Source organism: Poecilia latipinna, unplaced genomic scaffold (genome assembly GCF_001443285.1).
Source record: "Poecilia latipinna isolate Pla-1442-1.1 unplaced genomic scaffold, P_latipinna-1.0 Scaffold1861, whole genome shotgun sequence".
NCBI lineage: Eukaryota > Metazoa > Chordata > Actinopteri > Cyprinodontiformes > Poeciliidae > Poecilia > Poecilia latipinna.
In genome coordinates this window covers 103,885-127,053 of record NW_015114477.1, presented here as the reverse complement: position 1 = coordinate 127,053, position 23,169 = coordinate 103,885, and the positions used below count along the sequence as shown (strand labels likewise).

At 39.0% G+C, this 23,169-nt stretch overlaps 2 protein-coding genes across 3 annotated transcripts; both read right to left on the bottom strand.

The window, feature by feature from the left end:
• Positions 1–4,459: 4,459 nt before the first annotated feature.
• Positions 4,460–6,975, bottom strand: LOC106934799 (superoxide dismutase 1). Its single transcript, XM_015014929.1, has 5 exons — positions 6,835–6,975; positions 5,646–5,742; positions 5,485–5,554; positions 4,923–5,040; positions 4,460–4,834 (listed from the first exon to the last, which is right to left on the bottom strand). The coding sequence occupies exons 1-5, from the start codon at positions 6,904–6,906 to the stop codon at positions 4,727–4,729; spliced, it is 465 nt and encodes a 154-aa protein (XP_014870415.1). The 5' UTR covers positions 6,907–6,975; the 3' UTR covers positions 4,460–4,726.
• Positions 6,976–9,147: 2,172 nt separating this feature from the next.
• Positions 9,148–22,074, bottom strand: LOC106934797 (splicing factor, arginine/serine-rich 15-like). 2 transcript variants are annotated; one of them, XM_015014925.1, is made up of 19 exons: positions 21,885–22,074; positions 19,297–19,380; positions 19,082–19,126; positions 18,818–18,979; positions 18,600–18,732; positions 18,331–18,467; positions 18,037–18,237; positions 17,589–17,674; positions 17,417–17,501; positions 16,833–17,009; positions 16,181–16,254; positions 15,903–16,093; positions 15,635–15,735; positions 14,409–14,522; positions 14,163–14,319; positions 13,789–13,916; positions 12,027–12,180; positions 11,767–11,922; positions 9,148–11,657 (listed from the first exon to the last, which is right to left on the bottom strand). In XM_015014925.1, exons 1-19 carry the CDS (start codon positions 21,912–21,914, stop codon positions 10,246–10,248), a joined length of 3,627 nt encoding a protein of 1,208 aa, XP_014870411.1. In that variant the 5' UTR covers positions 21,915–22,074; the 3' UTR covers positions 9,148–10,245. The 2 variants fall into 2 exon arrangements, with proteins under 2 accessions (XP_014870411.1, XP_014870412.1); XM_015014926.1 differs by having other exon boundaries at positions 17,589–17,671.
• Positions 22,075–23,169: the final 1,095 nt, after the last annotated feature.

Genomic DNA, 23,169 nt, shown 5'->3' with positions numbered 1-23,169 from the left:
GATATATTTTCAGTAAGATCTTGCTCAGAGCTTCCTCACATGACTTTACCATTGCTAAAAATGAATTTCTGGAAGTGGACCTGCTCTTGCATAGTCAAGCCAGAACCCTCAATGAAAAGTGGCTTATTCACCAATGTCTTTATGTTTTTGTCAATGCCATTTGAGGAAAATAAAAAAAACTACTTGGGTTAATCTGGACTCTAAAGTTTCTCTTCTATTTAAAAGATTGTTTGAGGAGAGATTCTTTCCTCTTCTCTCATTGGTTCTTTTATCTGCTAAATTGTTCAACTTGGTTTAACAAACAGCGTTGGATGCTTTCATTTGTCTGTGAACCTCAGAACACTTAACACCTGTGCAGGACATTTTACACACACATATGAAAGTTTTTAAATGGAAACACGCCAACGTAAATAGTCCAACGTTTTTAGAAGAAAAATAGTTAAAGCAACAGCTACTGTTTAGTGTGTCTCTATCTGAAGGATCTTCAATGCCAGTAAGCATTTCAACTCTAATCAGTCCAACGAATCTGGAGACGGTATGTATTAAAAGTATAAATAAATGAATAGTTGCGGAACAATCGCAAGCTCTAAGAGGTCATTGTGAAGCCCTATTCCATCTGTCTCTCTCCCATCCCATCCTATCATCACTCATAAACAAGACAGACACCTTGAAAACTCTTCTGCTTTAAAAAAAGAGACAGACTCTCTGCTCAGAGGAATAAGTCCACTTTTTTTCCAGTCAAGGACCAAGGACTCAGACTCAAAGGACCCGCTTCCTATCCCTCCCAGCTGCTTCAACACTTCACTGTCAATACCTCCGGTTTATACGTGATTTTCCATTTTTCTTAATTCCAAATATAATTTCCAACTTTCATTGCTGTTGTTTAGATGTTTGTTAAATTTGAGTTGTTGTTTTTTTTATGTGCTTTTCTTTCCATATTCCTAAAAAAAACTGGATTACAATATGAAAGTGAACTGGTTCCACCCATTATCGTCTCACGAATGTTTGGCCTGATCATCAAACAGTGACATAACATCTTATCAGCACTTGGAATCATTATCTGACTTAGGTACTACAAAAGATCAGTAGTGCCCAAGTCTGGGCTTGTTGATTTTCCAAAGTCAACAAGCCCAGATCCATTCCTTACACAGATAACTAAAAATAGCTCTCTTGTTCTCTCAGTAAACGACAACCACTCAGAATAAATATCGGCATTTTTCCACTGTACATTTTGTGTTGGTACATTTAGATTAGCTTACGACACAGTAATTATAAATTCAGAAATCTACCTTATCAAAGAGTTCACAAACAAGTTTACGTCATATCTTACATTCCCTGAAAGGAACTAGAACAAGGAAGTAGAACAAGTCAAATTCTACTTCCTCCCTAGTCGGTGCAACTCCATTTCCACAGTTCCTCATTCTCTAAAATTAATGGATTCATATAATCACCTTATATGAATTGTCTGCAAAAAACAACAAAAAAAAAAACAACCTTGTATCAGTTTCCTTTCATTTCACCGTTATATACTGTGGTTAAACTATTTAGTTTGCTCATAACTAAAAAGTTAGATACACTAAAGTTAACATGAGAAAAGACACTGTCAAAATTAAAAGCACTTTGTGTTCACAGACTCCTCTTTAAAGATCTCATGTGACACAGCTGAGGAGGTCAAAGGTGAGGTCAAAGGGAGCCTTCTAATTAGTCAGTCTACCAACCAACCATGTCCCATAGCATGCGTACCATTTATGGCATCTCACCCCTGACCTACGGATCTTTTTCTCTGCAGTGTTCTCACAGAAGTACAGGTAGACAGCATACAGGAAAGTGAACTTTCACCTCAACAAAAAACAAAAAAAAAACAGGGAAAGATTTTTCCACACATATTTTAAATGCAATTTTTTATGTGCTTCATTGGGATGTTCTGTGAAATACAAAGAAGAGTAAGCAAGGAAAAATGTATGTCTGAAGAGCACATTGAACTTTATTATAAAATGTCAGGAGGTTAATCTGGATACCAACTTTTAAGAAGCATGGAGGATGCCTTTTTTTCATTTCAGAACACTGCTTACCTTTCAAGAAAAGAATGTCCTTAAAGAGCTGAAGAGCTGAGTATGAAGAATTAGAAGTCGTCTTCAGAAATGTGACCCCACTGGTTCTTCCCAGCACTGGAAGCCCAAAGCTGCATGCTTATGAATATAAAAATAAACCTGTGACATTTCCCTGCCAAAGTGCATAAAAACAATACACACATGCTGGTAAGAGACACCGTCATCTGCTGATGTAACATGTAGGAATGACGCTGACCTCCGAGTCATGTTTATGTAACAGAGCAACACCTTCACTTTGAACTGATAATGGCCAATAAAATGTGGACTTTTGTATGGAACAGTTTTTATTCCTGTGTAGTTGTAGAAAAACTGTTTCAGCTGGATTTAAATGAGATGGCCGATGTTTGTCAAGTGGCAAGTTAAAAACTCTAACAATGAACCAAACATTCCTACATCTATTTCCTTGCCACATTTTGCTCAAAGACATTGGCAACCTCAAGACTTTCATTTAAGCTATGAGGAAGACGGCTAAATATTTTTCTAAATCTCACAAAATGCATATATAAAATACCAAAGTTAAAATGTGCATTTTAAAATAAAGGATTCAACAAACTCTTCCACCAATGGAAAGCTGGAGTTCCCATCCATTACTCGTTACATTCTTCTCTACACATTTCTGTTATAATTCACCTTCATACTAGGTTTTGTTTGACTGCTGTCGTGCTCCCTGTACCTCACTGTCAGCTGCACTTATAGTCTCTATTATTCATCACCTTCACTTCCAGGCTATTTTTACTTGCTTTTGCAGTCAACCCATCTTTTTCCTTCGCTGGCTGCATCCGTCAACACAAATACACCCATTTCCCCTTAGTTTTGACCTGGTTTCAAGTACCTGACTAAGGGCTCCATCACTGCAGGTACTCCACACAAATATAACCTTTTATTCAGTGACAAGCATTATGTTCCTCTAAAGCAACATTTTGTAACCATTACTGAACACTAAGTAGACAAAAGTAAGTTGATTTAAGATTATAAGTGCTGTGGATATTTTATTTGTAACCTGATCTAGGTAGTTCTTAAATGTAAAAATAGGATATATTGTATATCCATATAAGATGTTTTTGTCACCCCCAGATTTTCTTCTGAAAAACCTAAACAAAAGGGTTCCGTTATCTTTAAATTTCCTTGAAGATTACAGAGCCGTATCAATTTACAGGCAGCCTCCATTCATGTGTAAAGAAGCGTTCAGAGAAGGTGATTTCAGCTATCTGAAAGAAGTGATGGGTATAGTTTGTAGATGCATGACACCTTGCATGTTTTGGTCCCAATGGGACTCACCTGTTCAGTTTACAGGATGAATCTTAAAAATAAATCTGAACTTTCCAACTATACAGTGTGTCACAAAAAGGCAGCATGGTCTAAGATTGGCATAAAATCAAATGTGCGACAGTGATATATATATTTTTTAAATATAACAAGTTGGTCTGTCACAATAAAATGCTACAAAAAATCTGTTAGTAAATGCTTTGCTGGAATGTAATTTTTTATTTCAAATCACAAATAATTACTAATGAGGAAATCAAGACTTTTTATATACTCAATGGGTATTTAATATCAGATTACTGATCGCTATAGTTTCAATTCGGTTTAGCAACGCCCTCTAGAGGGCAATCAAGTTTAATGCATGGTAGTTGCTACAGATCATCAGAATCCCTCGGACTCTCACCAAGGTCCCAAGTAGATGGAGAACAATGAATGCAACTTCCTCATATCTATAAAGTGACAATTACACTATAAGCACTGAAACATTAAAATAAGGCTTGTTTAATTTCACCTCACATGCCAACATCCGTCAGAGCTTTCTTTTGAGTTATATTTGATACATACAGTATTTTTATAACGACTGCAGGTAACAGTTAAATGACTGTGCTCTAAAAATGGCACTTTGCCCCTGGAAAACATACACATTAGGCAATGACATTTACTAAATTATGACAAGTGAACTCACCCAAATGAGTGCTATTCAGAATCCTTTGAGGCCATACTGAAATGGATTTAAGAAACATGGTTGATCTCAAAGTTTAGCACTGACCAATATGAAGTGAAACAGCTGAATTGCTGTTGCACTGTTAACCTATCCATAAAGAAATGCCCTGCAATAGTAACTGTTAAGGTGGTCACTGATTTTTAACCCAGGACCACATGACGGTATAAAATCCACTTGTGCCAGAACCCAAACCAATTGATGACTACTGAAATATTCTGCAGTATAACAGCAGCAACAAAACACGTGTTGGGCAGTTGTTTGCAGGGTCTGCAAAACAAGTTGTGCGTGACAGAAAAAACTCAAGTACATCACTTCTTCAATCATGAAGTCTGAATACTGAAAAACATGACGATTGCAAACATGAATATGAAGAAATATTTATTCATTATGCAATAGTATACATTTATAAATGACTTGTGCGTTACCAATTCTTCTGGGCCAAAGCTATTTGGCAGACAGACCCCATTCAGACAACTCCCAATAGGAACAGATAGGGCAGAGTGGCTAAACTATCAAACAAGTCAAAAGCCCACATAGTTCTGAAGAGAACAAGGTTACATCTAGTAGCTATGTTGGTCTCATTAAGTGCCTTGGGGAAATTTGCAGTGCTTCATTTAGAGAACTCAGTTTATTGGGTGATGCCAATAACTCCACAGGCCAGGCGTCCGCCAGCATTACCCGTCTTAAAGCTTTCTTCATTTCCTCCTTTTCCAAGATCATCAGCCTTCTCATGGATCTAACAGAATAAGCAGATTTACAGTCTGTGAAAAAAAAATCTAGGCATCAATGTAAAAAAAAAAAATAAATGGATGAAAGTGACTTACCACCATAGTTCTGCCAATAATGGAGTTGGGCCCTGAGAGCTTGATAAGACTGTCTTTGATGTCAATCTTGGCTATATTGTCGGCTCCAGCAGTCACATTCCCCAAGTCTCCAACATGTCTAATTGGAGAAATGTAAAACTCCAGTTCTTAGCCCTGTGTAATCTCTCTCAAATTCATTCAAGGTATTTTATAAACATAAAAATAAGTACAAGTGTTTTAGTACCACCTGATAACCATTGTAAAAAAAAAAAGTGGCACAAAGCATTAATTCTTTGTGCATGTGTGTATTCTTCTACAATTGTTAAACACCACATAGCAGCATCAGTATTTAAAGCCTCAGTTTCATTTAGGTTGGAAAAGCAGCAGGCAGCAACTTTTTCCTCACTGCTCAAAAAAATCAATGACCTGACCAACTTAAATTAGATATCAAATTAACAAAAACAGGTGGTCTAGTTTTTTTCTCTTTCCCATTTTAGCATGTATAGAAATTGTCAATATCTTTTCCATTACCAGGCACATTTCACTAAACATGTCTCTACTCATTTCCCCTTAATTAACTCACCGTTCTTCATCAGTAGGACCACCATGCTTCTTTGAAAAGGGATTGTAGTGTGGCCCTGCACTGATGCACCCTGGAAATGAGAAAATACAACATTAAATCCTTTAGATATCCAGTGGAAAGCACCTCTAAACATTTAAGCAGAACTTAAAAAAAATACTCACCATTTGTGTTGTCTCCAAAAGCATGGACATGGAAACCATGTTCACCAGGTGTGAGGCCACCGATTTCTCCAGTAACCTTCACAGGAGCTGACTCATTCTGGGGATTAAACAGCAACAATGTGCACAAAAGAGCTGTCAGAGGCAGGCAGCAGTGATTAACTACCCACAAAGCAAATTTAACTGAATGTCTTGAAAACACACGTTTAAACCACAGTGAGAGGTTTTCCAGCGTCTACATTACAACAAGATCCTGTCTGCAACGCCTCCAGTCAAATAACCACAATATTACAAGACAGTCAAGTTTATAGCCAACTAAAGGTACATTGGGCCAAGGAGTACAACTACTATACCCAGATGTAATTTTAACAAAACTACAAGTAAAAATGTGGAGTGATGTCATGCACAGCATCGCTCCACGTGTGTAAAGTGCACCGTGACATTGCGCATCCAAAACGTAGTCATATTTATGCGAGAAACTAGTAGAGAGCAACGCTTGGGGGACAAAAAGCGAGTACGAGGTGGAGACTCGGTCCATGACGGAGTGAGGGAATGACTCGGCAGAAAAATCAAATGGACACCTTCATATCACCCAGCTGTGAGCTGTGAAGCAGCAGCTTTTCAGTATGGTTACGTAAAAACCAACGCATAATAGTTAAACACCGTTACGAATGACTTGGGCGTGATTAAGAAACCACCACTAGCAGTGAGCGAGTTTGCTAACGTCCAACTTACGCAACAGGCGTCTACGCGGTTAATAATTACCACTCCCGGCCCAAAGGTTATGGTCCGACAGGAAAGCCTTTGATTTCAGCAATATTAGCTGGGTAAATAAGCGCTGCTATGAATAAAGAGTGCAAAATAGCATACCGACATGTGCACTTTACGTTTGTTTTGCAGAACACACTCGAAAGCTAATTTGCATCGAGTAAGTGTTGGGAAAGTATGCGAATCTGCGACAAACCTTCCTAGCTCTCTGATGAAAAACTTAAATCAAGCATGGGACGTGGTGGGTGACAACAAATAGGACGCGTCTCCTTGAAAACGGAAGCATTAGCTAACCTATGAATGGAAGTTAGCCTCCGTAGCATTACAAAGCTAAAGTACCCGACAAAAAAAAAGCAATGTTAAATTTCTGTTTTTCCTTTTAAGCTGGCTACTTTCTAATTATTACACCTTACAGCACGTTTACCTCCTGCTCAAAATGAACCGTCCCAGTGGTCTCTCCAGCTCCTTTTAGGACACACACGGCTTTGAGCACCATTTCTGCAGCAATCGGGCCTCAGCAGACTTACTATCACAAGGAGCAGACGACCAACTGAATAAACGCTGCGTCAATGAACGTAATGGGCGGGTTTATACTGCAGATAACCAATAGATTAAGAAGGGATATTTTGATTGGTCGCAATCTTGTATGAAAAAAGTCTCCAGTGGCCAGGTTGACGAATGTGGTTTAAGTCTGTAAAAATTATTTTTAGAAAAAATAAATGTATTTTTTGCCTATGATGGTACCACTGTGATACAGATATGGACATATGTCACAAAAAATACATTTTTCATACTTGCTGAAAACTATAAACTTAGTAGTATTGCAAAATCTACCTTTTTATTTATTTAGTTTTTTGCTTTACCTCATGTTATGATGTTATTCCCTCAAATCATTCTTGGAGTGTTGCTCTGATTCTTTCATGCATATTTGAGAAATGGTTTAATCTCCTGTGGCAGCCATCCAAGTGTGCAAACGGCTCAGTCTCACCAAACGACACCTTTTCTATGAAGCTCCTCCAGTCTCCAAACCGAATTTCGGCCTCATGGAGCACTCCTCCCCCCTGCAACTCTCCCATTCAGTTCCGCCAGACTAGTGCCAGCAGCAAATACCAAAAACATGGTGAAACTGCACATCTGCTAACTATTTCATATGAGCCTTCTCAGTGAAACACTGATAAAAGTTTAATGGAGAAAGGTTGTCATGAAGAGCTGAAAAAGTGTAGGAAAGAGCAGGAGCGTTTTAAAGAGACAGAACCCCAATTATTTCAAGGCATTAATTGGTGCTCCACAAGCCTGGTCCTAAAAACCCACTTGCCTGCATAGTTTTAAAGGCCCCTGCACAAATGATTCAAATCATTTGACTGTCTAGTTCTCATGCCATCAACTTTTGCAGATACTTTTGCAGGTATCTGCAAAAGTTGATGTTAATGAGCCATCCATTTGAAGTCAGGTGTGCTTCAGGGAGACATTTAAAACATGCAGATAAGTGTGCCCATAGGACAGGGCTGGGAACCGCTGATCCACAGCAGATACAGCCAAAATGTAAAGAATGTGCTCTGCTCAGATGATGGCCAATCACCATTTTTTGCTTGCACACAAAATGATGTGTGACAGAAAAATAAACATCACCGCTCTGAACAAACCAACCCCACTGTGAAACATGGCAGAATAATTTTGTGCAGTTGTTTTTGTTTAGCAGGAGACAAGAGAACCTGTAAGAGTTGATAGAGATGGATGGGGCCAAATACAGTACATCCAAAAACGTGGAGGGTGCAAATATCCTAAGACGGAGGCAGAGGTTCACTTTTGAACAAAATGAACCTAAATGGATTGTAATGGTTTAGATTGAAGCATGTTTATGTATTACAATGAAGCAGTCAAAAGATAAAATACATGGAATAACTCTGGAAGGGAAAAGTTTTAAACATTCTCAAATAGTGAAATATATAAATTTGATTAAATTATTGTAAGAATCTGCAAAAAAAAAATCAGAGGAGCTGAACATCCAATTAACCTTTTATGATAAGACCTCACTTTTAATAAAGGATCATGTTATTCTTTTTAACCACGACGCTTAGTCCAAAAACTTGCACAGGCAGGTTACATATTTCACACTTGAGCATTTATCTGACAAAGCTGAACAAAAACAAATATATAATCAAGAGTTAGGCACAGGTTAAAAGAAGCAAAAAAAAACATTTGGTACAAAAATAGTTTATTAAAAACAAGTTCCTATGGCTGAAATGTTGACGATTTCATGTCCATGTCTTCCATATTGAAAAGAAACCATAGAAACATCTGTCATTTTCCAAACCACTAGGAGTTAAAAACGTTAAAGCAACCTGTATCCGTGGTTCTTTTTGTGTCAATGTGTTTCAGATACGCAAATCACAGAATATTAACAACTATTACCATTAAACCTTAAAGTCATCAGTGACAAAAGCATATTTACAGCAGTGTCCTAGGCAGCGGCCTTCATTTTTCAGCATTTCTGCTTTACACAACTCGGTGTAAAATTATCAGATTGTTGATTCTGGGCTTCAAAATAAAAGACATTTGTAATGTTATATGGTATGTTTTCAATTGGGAAACTAGGTTCAGTTTTTTTAATAATACAGTTTTGAATGTGACGGACAACTGTGCTGAAAGGGGACAAATCTGACAATCACCACTTACTCAACAGTAAAAATCATAGAGCTTATAAAAAAAGAAAAAAAATAAAGCAGGCAACAGAAAGGTGAGGTAATTCAACAATTTTCTTTAGTCTTCTTTTAACATTGATAGCAAACATCTTTGTTTTAAATTTCTCACAAATCAAAATTGTCTCTTTTTTTACAGATTGAAACCAAACCTGTGTTTTTAGCCATTTGTTTATAAAAATTAAAAATAGCAGCTGAAAATGTGTGAACTTAGAGGGGAAAAATTAGGCATCCTTATGTTTCCTATGACATTTAACTTGCAAACATTTAATATTTGACCACCAAAGTATCCAAAATGTATCAACATTTTTGACAAAATTTTGTCTTTTTGACAAATCAAACTGTTTTCTTTTTTCTGACATTTTTTAATAGTTGTTGTTCATAGTTCCAGTTCTGGAAACTATTTTTAATGGAAATATCCTAGCTGAATCATGGTCATTGTTCATTTATGTAGCATTAGATTATATTCTTGAATATCTAAAAAATGAACATCTTAATTTTTTACATCGTGTATTTCTCTGATTAGTCACATTTTCCTTGCTTTTGCCTTAAAAGTAAACAAAATAAAAGAAACACTCTTGCGGTAATGTCATCAAATGCACATTTGTTTCCTTAGAAATAAAATCCTTTGAGCTAGTTAATTCATAAAATCATTAGATTCTGTCTTTTGGTGGTAATAACGTCATAAGCAGTGATAAGGAGGAAAGATTGAAACCACCATTACAATACATTCAATTTAGACTGTTTTCAGTGTTGCAGATTTTAAAAGTGAATCCATAACAGAACTAATTTGTTGTTGAGAAGCTCCTTCCTCAAGGTGATGACATGAGAGTATGAGTAAAAGTGGGACAACAATAATCTCCCCCATCTGTATACAAACTATTTTAATAAAAAAACAAGTAAATATCTAACTATTGATCAAAATGAAACCAAAACGCCAGGCCAGATTATACTCATAATGTGATGTTTCAACAGATCTGGTTTCATTTGCTTGACAATGTGGTGGGAGATGTGCTACCGCCCAGGAACTGTCAACGATCATCTGACGAACAGTCACTAGTTAGAACTGAGGCTATTACAGTGAACAAAACGTTTTTTGGAGTTTCTCTCATTCACAGCAGTCACAGGTTGAAGGTCTATGATGCTGCAGCATCTTTTTCTTCTTTTGTTGCTGTGGACTCATTTTGAGCCGGCTCTTTAGACTCGGAGGATTGGGGATTTTCAGCAGCTGGAATCGGTCCGGCGAGTAAATGTTCTGACTCTTCCTTCTTTTTAGTGGCTTCCCCATTTGGCTCTTTCCTGGTTTCCACCGTAACTAGAGGAGTCCCACCCGGTTGCTCCGTGCTGTTAGAGCTCCGGAATTTGTCCATGTTTTCCAGTTCGGCCAGTCGATCGTCTTTATCCCACCGCGACGTCCTCTCTCGTCGCTCCGACCGTCTCGGTTTGTCTGCTTTGACTTCAGGCGCTCTGGTTTTGTCCCGGCTGCCTCCTTCTCCTCTGCTTCTTTCTCCTCCCTCCGCTCTGCCTCGATCTCTCTCCCCATCGTCACTGCGGCCTCGATCTCTGTCTCTATCAAGGCTGCCTCGCCTCTCTCTCCAGTCCCGTCTATCTCTGTCCCGATCTCGGTCTCTGTCTCTCTCCCATCCGCCCCCACGGGAATTCCCTACATCTTCCTGCCAACCTCCGAGCCTGTCCCGCCCATCCATTTTGTCACTACCCCCTCCTCTGCCTCCATCACCAAAACGCCTTCCCCCTCCAAACCCTCTGTCCCTCTCTCTGTCTCTGTCTCGATCCCAGTCTCTGTCCCTCTCCTGTTCTCGATCCCTGAATCCTGGCCTGTCACCCCTGAGTGGTCTCTCATCCATTTCCTCCTGCCCTTCGAAGCTTCTAGGACCACCTGGTCTTGTAAACGGGGCAGGACCTTGAGGGGGCGGGCCATGTCCTCGAGGGAAGGGACCTCTCATATTATGTGGAGGGGGCATTCCAAATCCTCCTTTAGGTTGTGGCGGCTCGTGGCGCATCATTTGAGGATGTGGCCCCCTGGGTATCATCTGTGGCGGGCCAGGGGGCACGTTGGGGTGAGGTGGTCTTTGCCCTTGGGGTGGAGGGAAACGTTGCATGTGTGATGGCGGTGGACCCTGGGGGCGCTGGAGTGGCATCATACCAGGTCGGGCACCTAGTAGACCCCCAAGAGGGGACTGGATGTTTCCAGGGTGTCCACCTGGACCTGGAGGTCCGACTTGGGGCCCGCCAGAATGTCCGACTTGGGGTCCGCCGGGATGTCCGACTAGGGGACCGCCGGGATGTCCAACTGGGGGACCGCCGGGATGTCCGGCTGGGGGACCGCCGGGATGTCCGACCGGGGGTCCGCTGGGATGTCCGACCAGAGGACCGCCGGGATGTCCGACCGGAGGACCGCCGGGATGTCCGACCGGAGGACCGCCGGGATGTCTAACCGGGGGACCACCGGGATGTCCTACAAGAAGACCAACGGGGTGACCACCAGTAGAATTAGTTAGAGGTCCACCTGGAAAACCTCCTGGAGGTCCTGTTGGGAAAACCACAAGCAGTTAAGATTGCTACGTTTAAGTTACTAAATAGCTCAAACTCCATTATTTTGTTTCTTTAGTTAACCGAAGGGAAACAAAATTACTAACCCATGTGCCCCATTTGGTGGTTAAATAAGTTTGGACCCTCCAGGACCTCATCATTTTTCTTGGCGCCCTGACCTGCTGGGTCTTGAGGCGGGTCATCAACGCCACCTTTGGAAGGAGGTATTGGACCGAGGGGCATAGGTCCCGAGGCAGGAAAACCTGGGGATATAGCAGCGAAACCCATTAAGATTCACTTTGACCAGAGTGAAAGACATCCTAGTTTTTAAAACAACTGCAAATAGTAAAAGATTATTGGCAGCTACCTGGGGGCATTTGCAACGGGTTGAAGCCAGGTCTGATGAAAGGAGGAAGGGGAATGCCTGGAGCAAAGCCAGGTGGAGGCATCCCAATGGGACCAGGAAAAACCGGAGGTTGAAGGGAACCCATAGCAACCATTGGCTGTTGCAATGAAGGGACCTGAGAAAATTGAATAAGCAGATAATTCGGTCAGTGCCATGTAAACGTTAGGTAACACTAAGCAAAATAAGCTAAGTAAAACCCATTTTGTGAAGGACTATACTAACAGACTGATATATGGGTCTCTTACTTCAATTGCTCCATAATTTATATAAAAAAAAAAAAAAAACATTTCAAATATAAAAAAAAACCTAATAATTTCAACTACAACTGTAAGGAGTTATAATATAACCCAACAGGTTCCAACCCCTAACGCGCTTCCCATCTTCCTCAGCGTTGTTAGCGATCTGCACGTGTCGACCAAGGCGACAATTTCTCAGGACAGTTTTCTGTCCCGAAATGTTTCAAATGCAGGACAGTCCTGAAAACAATGTCCCTTCTAGTTTTGGAGTTATAATCTGAAACACATATTTCCTACCACAGCACCACCTACAGGTGAATGTGGCTGAATATTTGTATCTGAGTAGTGGTGTGGATACTGAAGACGGATACCAAATAAAAGTTGTAAAAAGTTTTGGAGGGTAAGTTGCAGTACGAGTTTCAGCAGAGAAACATAATAAGAAGAAGAATGAAAAAGCAAAGTAAAAACAACAGGGTTCACCTGAAACGTCGTGGATGTTGTCAAATAAAAAACGTTGTTGCGTGATGCGTTGTGGGAGAACTCAAATAAAACATTGTCCAAATGGAGCATTTCTCAGATTTTTTTTTTATATGAGCCCCACACACTTCAACCAACCATGATCATATTAGACATAAAATGTCTAATATCATATTGGACATATGATCATGGTTGATCATATATTTAAGACCTATGCGGTGGAGGCATGTGTAAAGCTTGGTGAAAATAAGCAGTTTTTGCATAACAAATTTTGCAATTTTCCAGCGCCACCCAGAGGTGGACGTTGGAAAGAAAACTAGCTAGCCATTGTCAATATTGTGTTTGTAGTTGAAGAAAGGAAATTGTGGATTTTTTTTTATGATTTCAAAATTATGAACAATTAAATTTTGTAGCAACGTGGATGTGTGTAGTGATGTTTAATCAGCTATTACATTGTAATTGGGCATAAAAAAAAAATTGCCACAATAACTTTCTTTTTGTTTTTTCCTTAGCATATAATGTGACATGTTTCATTTGGCTCAGAGTTGATGGTGGGGGTGAGATTGGATTTGGCTAATGCAATTTTCTTGCTTCCCTGGTGAAAAACATTCCAGATCCACAATTTTTGCACAGCACAGTGGAACATCTGTTGAAGAATCTTTCTAAGAAACTTTGCCCACATCAATTTTTGTTTAAGTGACTTTGGTTTCAGAGTTATAAGCTGAAACATGTATTTTCTACCATAGTGCCACCTACAGGCGAATTTGGCTAAATACTTGTATCCGAGTACCGTTGTGGATACTGAACCCGGATACCAAATAAAAGTTGTAATTTTCAGGGTTTAGGGTCCAGTATAACTTCCAGTGGAAAAACATAAGAAGAATGGAAAAACAGAGTAAAAACAATAGGGTTTCCTGCTCTGCTGTGAGCAGGCAAACGGCCATGCCTTGTATTGGCCGTCTGCTTGCTCCTGCAGGCTTGAAACCCTAAATATTCTATGTGTTCCTTACTTGTACAGGATGAGAAGCTGCAACAGCCATCGGTAAGACTTGTGCCTCCTCAGGCTGCTGTTGCTCAGAACGGCCATTGTGTGTGGGTTCCTCAAGGTGGTCGAAGGTCTTTCTCATGCTGCTCCAGTCTGCAAAGTCAGTCATGATAGTAATTATTAAGTAATAAAGCTAACTAAATTTAGCAAATGGTAAACTATAAATTTGGACTGTTTAATTAGGTATGAAGATATGTCTGTGAATTTAGTTTTTTTGACTGTCTAGTCACATTAGCTAAAACAAAATTAGTCTCAAAATATATACTGAGGAGAAGATGTGTTATTCTGGTTCAGTCATTTTGAACATAAACATTTCTCCTACATTAGTTGTTTTTTTACCTGGTGATAAGGTATCCATATCTAGCATTCCTCCCTCCTTCAGCTCCTCTAACTGGTCCTCTCTGATTTTAGACCAGGGTACGTAGGTGACACCCAGCTCCACATCCCAGTACTGTTTAAAATCAGGCTTTATACCCTTGTTCAAAGCCCAAGCAATCTGGTAGGAAATAATTCGATTTAAATTTGGATTTGTTTCCAGAATTTTTTCTCAGTAGCATATGCAGAGACAAAATAAATAAGACCCACCTTAATTGCTTTCTGGTTAACTTTTGACGATCCTCTACTGAGTTTCTGCAGTGCTCTGTAAGCATCTTGCCTGTGTATCATGACAATGTAAGCACAGCCTCTTGGAGGAATCATCTGAAAAAAGACAGAGAAAAACAAAAAAATGGTTAATAACCATATGAGAAACAGTTTTTCCTGTCTGACAAACCAATTAACTGAGCAAGGTCTGTCTAACAATGACGAAGGAATAATACTTCTTAAAGATAACGCCATAAAGGTAAAGTACCTAACAATACAAACATCATCTCTAAGCGCTACAGTCACAGGCACGTCATAATCAACATCTAACAGAGATGTGGTTTATGGGGAAGCTTCTTCAGGATTAATTCAATTTTGTACCGTTTTGCCCTCAGGTGAGGGCACAAAAAATCTAATTGGCCAATATTGACAAATGGGATTTGAATACTACTGTGATATTGCACACATTGAAATTGCACTGACGACAGTTACAAGATGTATTGGACATGAAGTGTTTTACAGTTTAAAAACAAAGAAAAAAAGCAAACAACAATTAAATGCACTAGAAGATACTAAATAAGTAAAATTTCTGGCCCAGGGGATTATGACCTTGCAGGCAATTTTGTCATATATAATTTTTTTTAAAAAGAAAAGTTGTATTTTAATGATTTCTCAGCTGCACTCTATCCAAGTGAGATTGTGAATTTCAGGGATCATTCCTGTTTAAATAAAGTTACAAAAAAAACTTTTAAATGATTTTTTTTTTTTAATTACAAATCTGACTGCCAAGAGGCTTATGGAAGCAGAGTTGTTGTTAGAAAATGTTGTTAAAAGAAATGCAGCTTTATTCTGCTGGCTGTCATTGGTTTGTATGCACTGAACAATCAAAACGAACCTGAAATTATAAAGCTTCTTCTCTGACAGTAAGTAGTTTTTATCCCTGTGGGCCTAACAGAAACCTCGATGTAGATCCTTGCAAGCCTTTCTATGTAAAATAATGTGATATGAGCCGATTATTTGCTCTTTCTGGGCAAATAATCAAGATTAAGTTTAGAACCTTCTGATTACAGCTGTTGGTTGAATAATAAATCTATCTATAAACTTAAAATAAATACAAAGCAGGACCTAAGAGTGTCCATTAAGTAACTAAGTTAAAAACAATGAAATTCTAAAATGCACAAATTACTGTTTTAAGATTAAATATATCTGATCCAAACAAATCGACTTACATTTATAGATTCAATCTGTCCAAACTCTTCAAGCAACGAGGCGACGTCTTGCTGTTGAGTTCTCTTGTCCAGTTGACCCACCCAGAGTGTAGTACTACAAACTAAAGAGGAAAAATACATCAACAAGGAAGAAATTTGGCAATATTTCTAAAGTTAAAAGATTTAAACAAATTATTTTCATCGCAGGAGGGGAAAAAGGACAAATAAGTACAGATTTCAATCATTCCTGTGATAAATAATCTCCTCCGTAACCTAGGTGATGACTCACTACTTAGAGTTTCGCTCTTGGGCGGCGGCAGGCCTTTCTGCCGCCGTTCTCTTTCTCTCTCTCTCTCCCGGCGCTCCTGTGAGCGAGAGCGAGGCGAGTGGTGGCGACGATCTCTGGAGCGGGAGCGAGATCGTCTGTGCCTGGACCGTCGGGAGCGGGAACTGGACCGAGACCTTCTCCTCTTTGGAGATCTGTGTAGACAAAGGAAGCTTTGTTTCCAGGAAACTTCTTTTTGGCAGATTCTCATAAAAATACTTAGCATCCATTTTAGACTTTACCTTGAGCCTGAGTGTGACCGTCGACCATGCCGGCCATCTCTCATTGAAGAATGGTCCATATCCACTGAGGAGTCCTGGTGAAAAGATGAAAAATAAAATAAATAAATTGATGAATGAGAAGATGACATACTGCAAATATAACCAAACCAGTTATATTCTTGATCAATATTTAACGTTTATTAATTCACCTTAAAAGTCAAGGAATTAGATTTATGTTTTTCAGGATGAAAAAAAAAAAACATAAATCTAAAACTAAACTAAACCTAAAAGTTGTTCAAATCTATTCAAAAGGAAACAATGATTTTGAAGAACATCGCTTCAGGCTATAAGAGAGATAAAAGACTTTCAGAAAGTACCAAGAAGGCTGTAAGTTTGATTTTCTGGCTTTTAAAGCTCACACTTAAAAATGGGAAATCGTGGCAGCCATTTGTAAACCTTTGAATGTAGTTAAGCACCTACACAGAGCGTACACACAGAGATGGTGATTAGCATCTTATGTTAATCACTAAAATAAGATTCTGAAGACTGTTTCTAATCTCTGTAATGATTTTTGTCTCTTATTTAAATCAAAGGAAAAAGTGTTTCACTGCACCTGGATGACTCTTCCTCTGCTCCTGCTAGAATTAATGACCTCTGATGGCTGGAAACCTACCTGTTGTTGCTGGGCAGCGTTTTGAGGAGGGTATATCCCTGGGAAGCCTGGAAGCCCAGTTGAACCAGGAATGTGGTGCCCTGGAAGAGTGTGCCCCATCGTTGGCATAGTAACAGGGTAGCCTTGTCCTGGCAGAACAACACCAGCCTGCAGCTGGCCGTTAGGAGGCACCGAAACCTAAAGAAGAGATCTGAAATTAATATCCAATACCAATCCTTGCATCTTACATCAGAATTAGATTTGCTCAGATTTTATTCAGTTTTTTTTTTCTTCTCAAAGGTTTGTGTTAAATCGATGAGTAGTAACACCACCTCATATTAAACAAATATATGAAATATTCCAGAGTGGCAGATCCAGACTATTTAAATAAATTCTCAAGATATTTTTGAGTGTTTACCTTAAACAAAATTTAAAATCAGTCAGACCTACTGTACAGTAATTTCTTTCAGTACATCAAAACATTTAATCCACTTGTTTGATAAAAAATGCAATTCTTTTCCATCTCCATTAACTGATGTTCACACCTTAAAACATCTGGTGTAAAAATAAAATAAAAATGAACAATGAAAGTCCAGTGTCACTACCTGCTGTGTGATGTCCTGTGAGAGATTCATCATCTGTGTATTAAAGTGCTCCAGGTGCTGAGGAAAGGCTGGAGGTTGTTGCATACTGTGATAAGAAAAATGCATCATTATTACTCCCCCTTTGATGTTATTTGTAAAGGCTATGCTACTCAGAATGAGGACGGGGACTCACAAAGGGGGCTGGGAGGAGGGTTCATCCTTTTTAGTTTCCTCTCCAGCTTCTGGTTCATCATCGTAGTCAAAACGATCCAGCAACTTCTGATGCGAAGACAGAAAATCAAGCTGTAAATTCTAAATTACATTCTTTTTTGTTTGGTTTTGCAAAAAATTAAATAAATACATTTCCAAACACTGGACTCTGAAGTCTTTTTTGTAAACATGGCTGATAAAAGATTTTTTTTTAAATCAGAAAACTGTGCATTCAGAGTGTTGTTGGTTTGTTCATTTGTGACAAATTTAAAAGCCAGGCATCCTCCATGACTTTGTGACTAACAATAACATAAAACCCCAGCAAATTACATTTAAATTAGCGGAAAACTGAAAAAGTTCAAGGCGTATAAATACTTTGCAAGGCAGTACGGGTTAGAAAACTTAAAGTGAGGAATGCAAATATCTGTCACCTTGTCAAAAGCGGTCTTTTGCTGGACCGGCTGGGTGGAGTGGACGGGTGGAGGAGGCTGAGGCGAGGAGAGGTGAGGCTGAGCAGCAACCAGGCCAGTAGGCGCGCTTTGAACCGGCATTTGAGCGGTCGGCAGAAGAGGCTGAGTGTTGGTTTCAGGCTTAACCGCCTGCTGCTGAAAGTTCTGGAGCATCTGCTGGAGCTAAGAAATACAAAGTAGATTCAGAAGTTTCCAAGACGACAACAGAAAGCAAATGAATGAAGCTATGTCAGGTTTCCATGGGTGTAAACACACCTGCTGGCCCTGCGAAGACTGGAAGAGCTGTGCTACGGCAGCAAAGGCGTCAGAGTTGTGTAGTGGAGGAGCGGTTGTTGAGGTGGAGTTGGCTGTTACTACGGTAACAGGCTCTTTGGCTGGAGATGGTGGTGAACCTAAACGATGAGACAGTCGGGAGTGTTTATAGGTGGCACAAACATGTTTTTGAAGGTGCGAATGCTCATTCAGAAAAAAATACAGCCGTTTCTATAATGTGGGATTTAAAAAGGACTTTAATTACAACTCACCTGGCTCTTCTGTGTGTGTGATGGAAGCAGCACCACTGCCAGAACCTGCAGCCATATCCAAGAGCGGCTGAATAACCTCAATCTTAAACACTCCGTTCTTCTGCCACAGGTTCAAAACCCGCACAATCTTACTCTACAAACAAAGAAAAGAAAAGAGATGAAGCATCATTCCAGAAATTTTCCAGCCTTTCAGAAGATTTTTTTTTTTCCATTCTTACCCGGTCCTCTATGGGACAGAGACAAAGGTTCTCGAAGGTTCCTGTGATATTTTTGGTGAACCTCGGACCAAACACGTCTTTGTCTGGTCCGAACTGGTGCCTGGACTGCCTCACAATGGAATCAACCACATACAAGCCAGCAACTTTATACTCGGGCTTACACTGGAGGAATCAAGACCAAGGAGACAAATACCTTTAAATTACTTATGATTGTTGAGAAAAAAAAATGCTTTTCAAATAAATTTGAAACAAAACCAGACTCACCTTTTTGATAAACTTTTCCACAATCTGGACCACGTGTTTGTAGAGCTGGAAAAAAAAAAAAAAAAAAAAAAAAAAAAAAAAAAAAAAAAAAAAAGGGGGGGGGAGGTCAAATGAGTGTTTTCAGCTTAATGGAGGCTAAAAGAAATGCAAACCAATTTTTAAAAGCAGAAAACATGAACACAAAAATATACAGCACATGAAAAACTGTTACTTACTTTCATAGCTTTTATGGCTGATTTGGTGATGGAGATCATCTTTGCTCGAGATATAGGAGGCTTGGAGTCCATCAAGGAGAATAACTGCATAGTGCAAAAGATAATGAAAGGATGAGATGGAAAATCATGAAACAGTAGAATGGACAACACCAAATGGAGCAAAAATAAATGAGTTTCAGGTCAAATACTTATTTAATTGAAGTACATCTGTTTTTCCACATAAAACACTAATAAGGATGTATTACTTTACAGACAAATGTGTTGGACCTAACTGCAATTAAACTTTCTAAATTAGAAATGTGTTTCCTCAAAAATCTCTTATCTGTTGCCATTATTGATTACTATGCACATTTTTTTATATTTCGTGTGGTGGTTTTATCAGGTTTTGTCAGAAAACGGAGACAAATATTTTATTTTATTTTATTTTATTTTTATTATGTGCTGCCTGAAATGTTTTAAAATGAAATAGAAAAATATTCTGAATTTAATGTACTGTTAACCATGGCTCTCAAATGAAAGAAGAAAAAAAAACAATCCTGAGCTACCTGGGTCTGAAACTATCTGTTCAGTTTAGTGGGTAAGATTTGTACTGATACTGTAATAACACAGTTAGCCAAGAGCCTGAATGAGTTTCTCACTATATAATATTAATGAGATAAAATATCAGGGATTCCCCCAGCCAGATATCCTCAAAAATAATAACAATAATAATAAAAGAAAACAGAAACAGCTTAATGGGAGCCATCAGTGGTGCTACTTTAGATTTCACACCAAATCCGTCCATGTTTCTCACAGCCAGAGAGTTTTCAAACACTTACATTTCTCTGTTTTGTAAGTGAGGGAAAGAGGCAGTAGTTTCGCTTAGGCCTTGCCATGTGCAATAGGTGGGGGAGGGGCAGTGCTGCATTATTCTGCACTCCATGCAGCCTGAGAAAACTTAGGTGACACAAACCTTTTCTCCAGCAACTCATTAACAGGACTTTGAACCTCTAGAATGTCACCACTGAATGTTAGAAACAGTAACATTTTAAAATCTCAACATACCTTTAAATTGTCCCTATTCACAGTCTGCAAAATAAATGCCCAGTATATATTGTCTTGTCTCACCATCTTTATCTTTTTCTACTAACTTGATTCACCTTTAAAGAGATAAAAACCCAAAGCAGGAGAGCAACTCTAAAGCTGGCCACTGTAAACTGGACTGGCTAACCAGGTTTGTGCGTATACGCTTCATTCTGTTTTTAAAAAGTTTTGGTTACTGATTAGAGTTTAACTCAGCTATACAGAGAGCCCAAAGCAACCCACTTGTTGCTGAGCACTGCCAGTCAGCTGGCTGAAAGAAGGCACCGATACTTTTTCCTTGTGTTCTTTTTGGAAATATAGTCAGAGATTAAAAATAAAAAACAAAAAAACAGTCATGGTATTGAAATTTAAGGAGAGCCAACCAATCAAAGTGTCTATCAAAAATAGAAAAGTAAATAAATGTTAATCTGTATAGAAAATTACTCCAACTGTGATTATGTCATTATTTTATTGTTGATTTTCCTGGCTTAAATAATCAGAATTAAATAGTGTAATACATTTTTGTTTAATTACTGTGGCATCACAAAACAGTGATACTTCTACACGTTTCTGTGATATCGTGTGAATCTCAAAGTAACTGTAGCAAAGCATAACTAATAAAATCCTGATTTTAGAGTAAAAGAAAATCATTATAGATTTCTTTTTCATAAGGAACGCCTCTAAAAGAAGAGATCATCTCATACATCATCAGGAAGCAAAATAGCCAGGTAGAAGGAGATGCATAAAATCTGACACACAAACCCACACTTTCAGCATCACATGACAGAAAATAAAGTCTATGATTTGCCCTTTTAACCATGCCCTAGTATTCTTGCAGCTGTAATTTTGCTTCAGGTGAGACAACAAATACTGCAAAGATTGTAAAGATCGCAGGAATGGCAACAACTTCGAAGCTAAATATTTTTGCAGGATGTCAATTTGAGCCTCAATAACAAATTAAGTATATGGGCTCCAGCTTTGATAACCTTGTTAATGTAAGGCTTACTGAGTGACAAACCCTGCAGGTTCTGACTGGGCTTCCAACAGCATGAACAGGCCTCATAGAAACTCACCGTGTCTGCTCTTTAAGAAACACCTCGCATGTTTATTATTCCAAATTATCAACAATAAACCCCTGTAGGCCTGCAGTCCGTTTGCATGACCGTGTTAACTGGAGAGTATGTTTGCTAATCGTACTGTTACCAGCAGCAGTGTTTGGGACCAATTCACTCCCATTAGCATCACGGAGGATCCTGGTACCAATGTTTACTCTGTTTTCTGACATAACCGAGTGGCTTCTTATTGCACTAGAGTAAGACATCCTGCTGTTCAATGTAAGACCACCCCAGTTGACGAAGGGCAACACTAACATTAACCCAATTACAATAACACCAAGAAAGTCCAACGGCTAGTAGGCCCCCTCGTCCGACCTACTCGGTTAGCTACACAGCATCACAGCACTGCTGTGACCACATCCACCAGCCACGGTGACTTCAGATTCTGAGCGAGCCCAACGTGCAGCTTACCTCCTGGTTAAAGGCGTTCACGGCCTCCATGATTGCCAGATGCACCTGGCTTCTCCCTTAACTCCCGAAACCCTGGTCAAAACGATGTTTATTCCAGGAAAGGACGGAACAACATGTCCGCTCCCCGGTAGCTAACGCCAGTTAGCCTCGCGTTGGGTCGGCGGGCACAGCAAAGCATGATGGGATTTGGTGCTGTTGTTCTAGGGTTTGTCCACTAGGTGGCAGGGTGCTTCCACTTACTGTGCTACCTGAAAAAAGAAAAGAATATGAATAATTTTAATAGTTTAATTGTAAGTTCACTTGGCAAGTTTTTATTTGTCAAAAATGCTAGGGGTAAAAGTATGCATTTGCCTAAAAAATTAAAACAATATAGTGTCTCCTGCTGAGAACTGAAGTCCTTCTTTGTGAAAATAGGTACAAGAAAACTGCATATTTTAAGAACCAAAAAAATAAATAGCTTGATAGGAATATACCAAGAATGACAGTAAAGGTTTTAGTATTAAAGTATAGGTGTAAACCTTAGTATTAATGTACTTAGTCTAAGCCTTATCTATATAATTTTCAAGAAAAGCCAAGAATACTTCACTATACTGCTCTGACGTTTGTAATGTTTAGTTCAGAAAAAGTAAACTTCAAGTACACTGCCTCATTTTTAGCATGAAATAATTATACTCATAGTGCATTAGTATAAACTGTTTAGCTATAATCACATGGTTGATCATCTAAACTTGGCAGGCTAAGCAAGAAGAGTAATAATCTGAGAAACAGCCAGTAGTAGTCAGAGAAACACTCTTTATTAATATGGGAAAGATTCACAACTCAAGTGGGAAAATCTGCTTGACAACTTTTAGTAGAATGTTTAGGAGATCCAATCTCTATTTGAGGGTGGGTGAAAAAAAGTCACTGCCATTCTGGAATGGCAGATTACACTAGATTGTATTTTAGAGCTATCAGAGTAAAGGCATTGAATGAATTTTCTTGCCGCCTTTATTTCTAAAATTTACTTGAAAATCTTGTTTACTATTTGTTTCACTTCACAATTTTGCATCTATTTGTCGTGATTCATCACAAAAAAATTCAATTCAATTCATCAAGGTATGCAGTTACAACATGCAAGATGTAAAATGAATTTTACAAGGCACAGTATTTGCTGTGAAACCAAACTGTTACAGGAGAAATGGCTGCCACAGTTCCCCACAGACATGAATGCAAACGATTTTGCAATCTCTGTTCCTGCAACACAAGGTCTGTCTTTGTGGATGCTCCTCACAGCTGTGACTCAAAA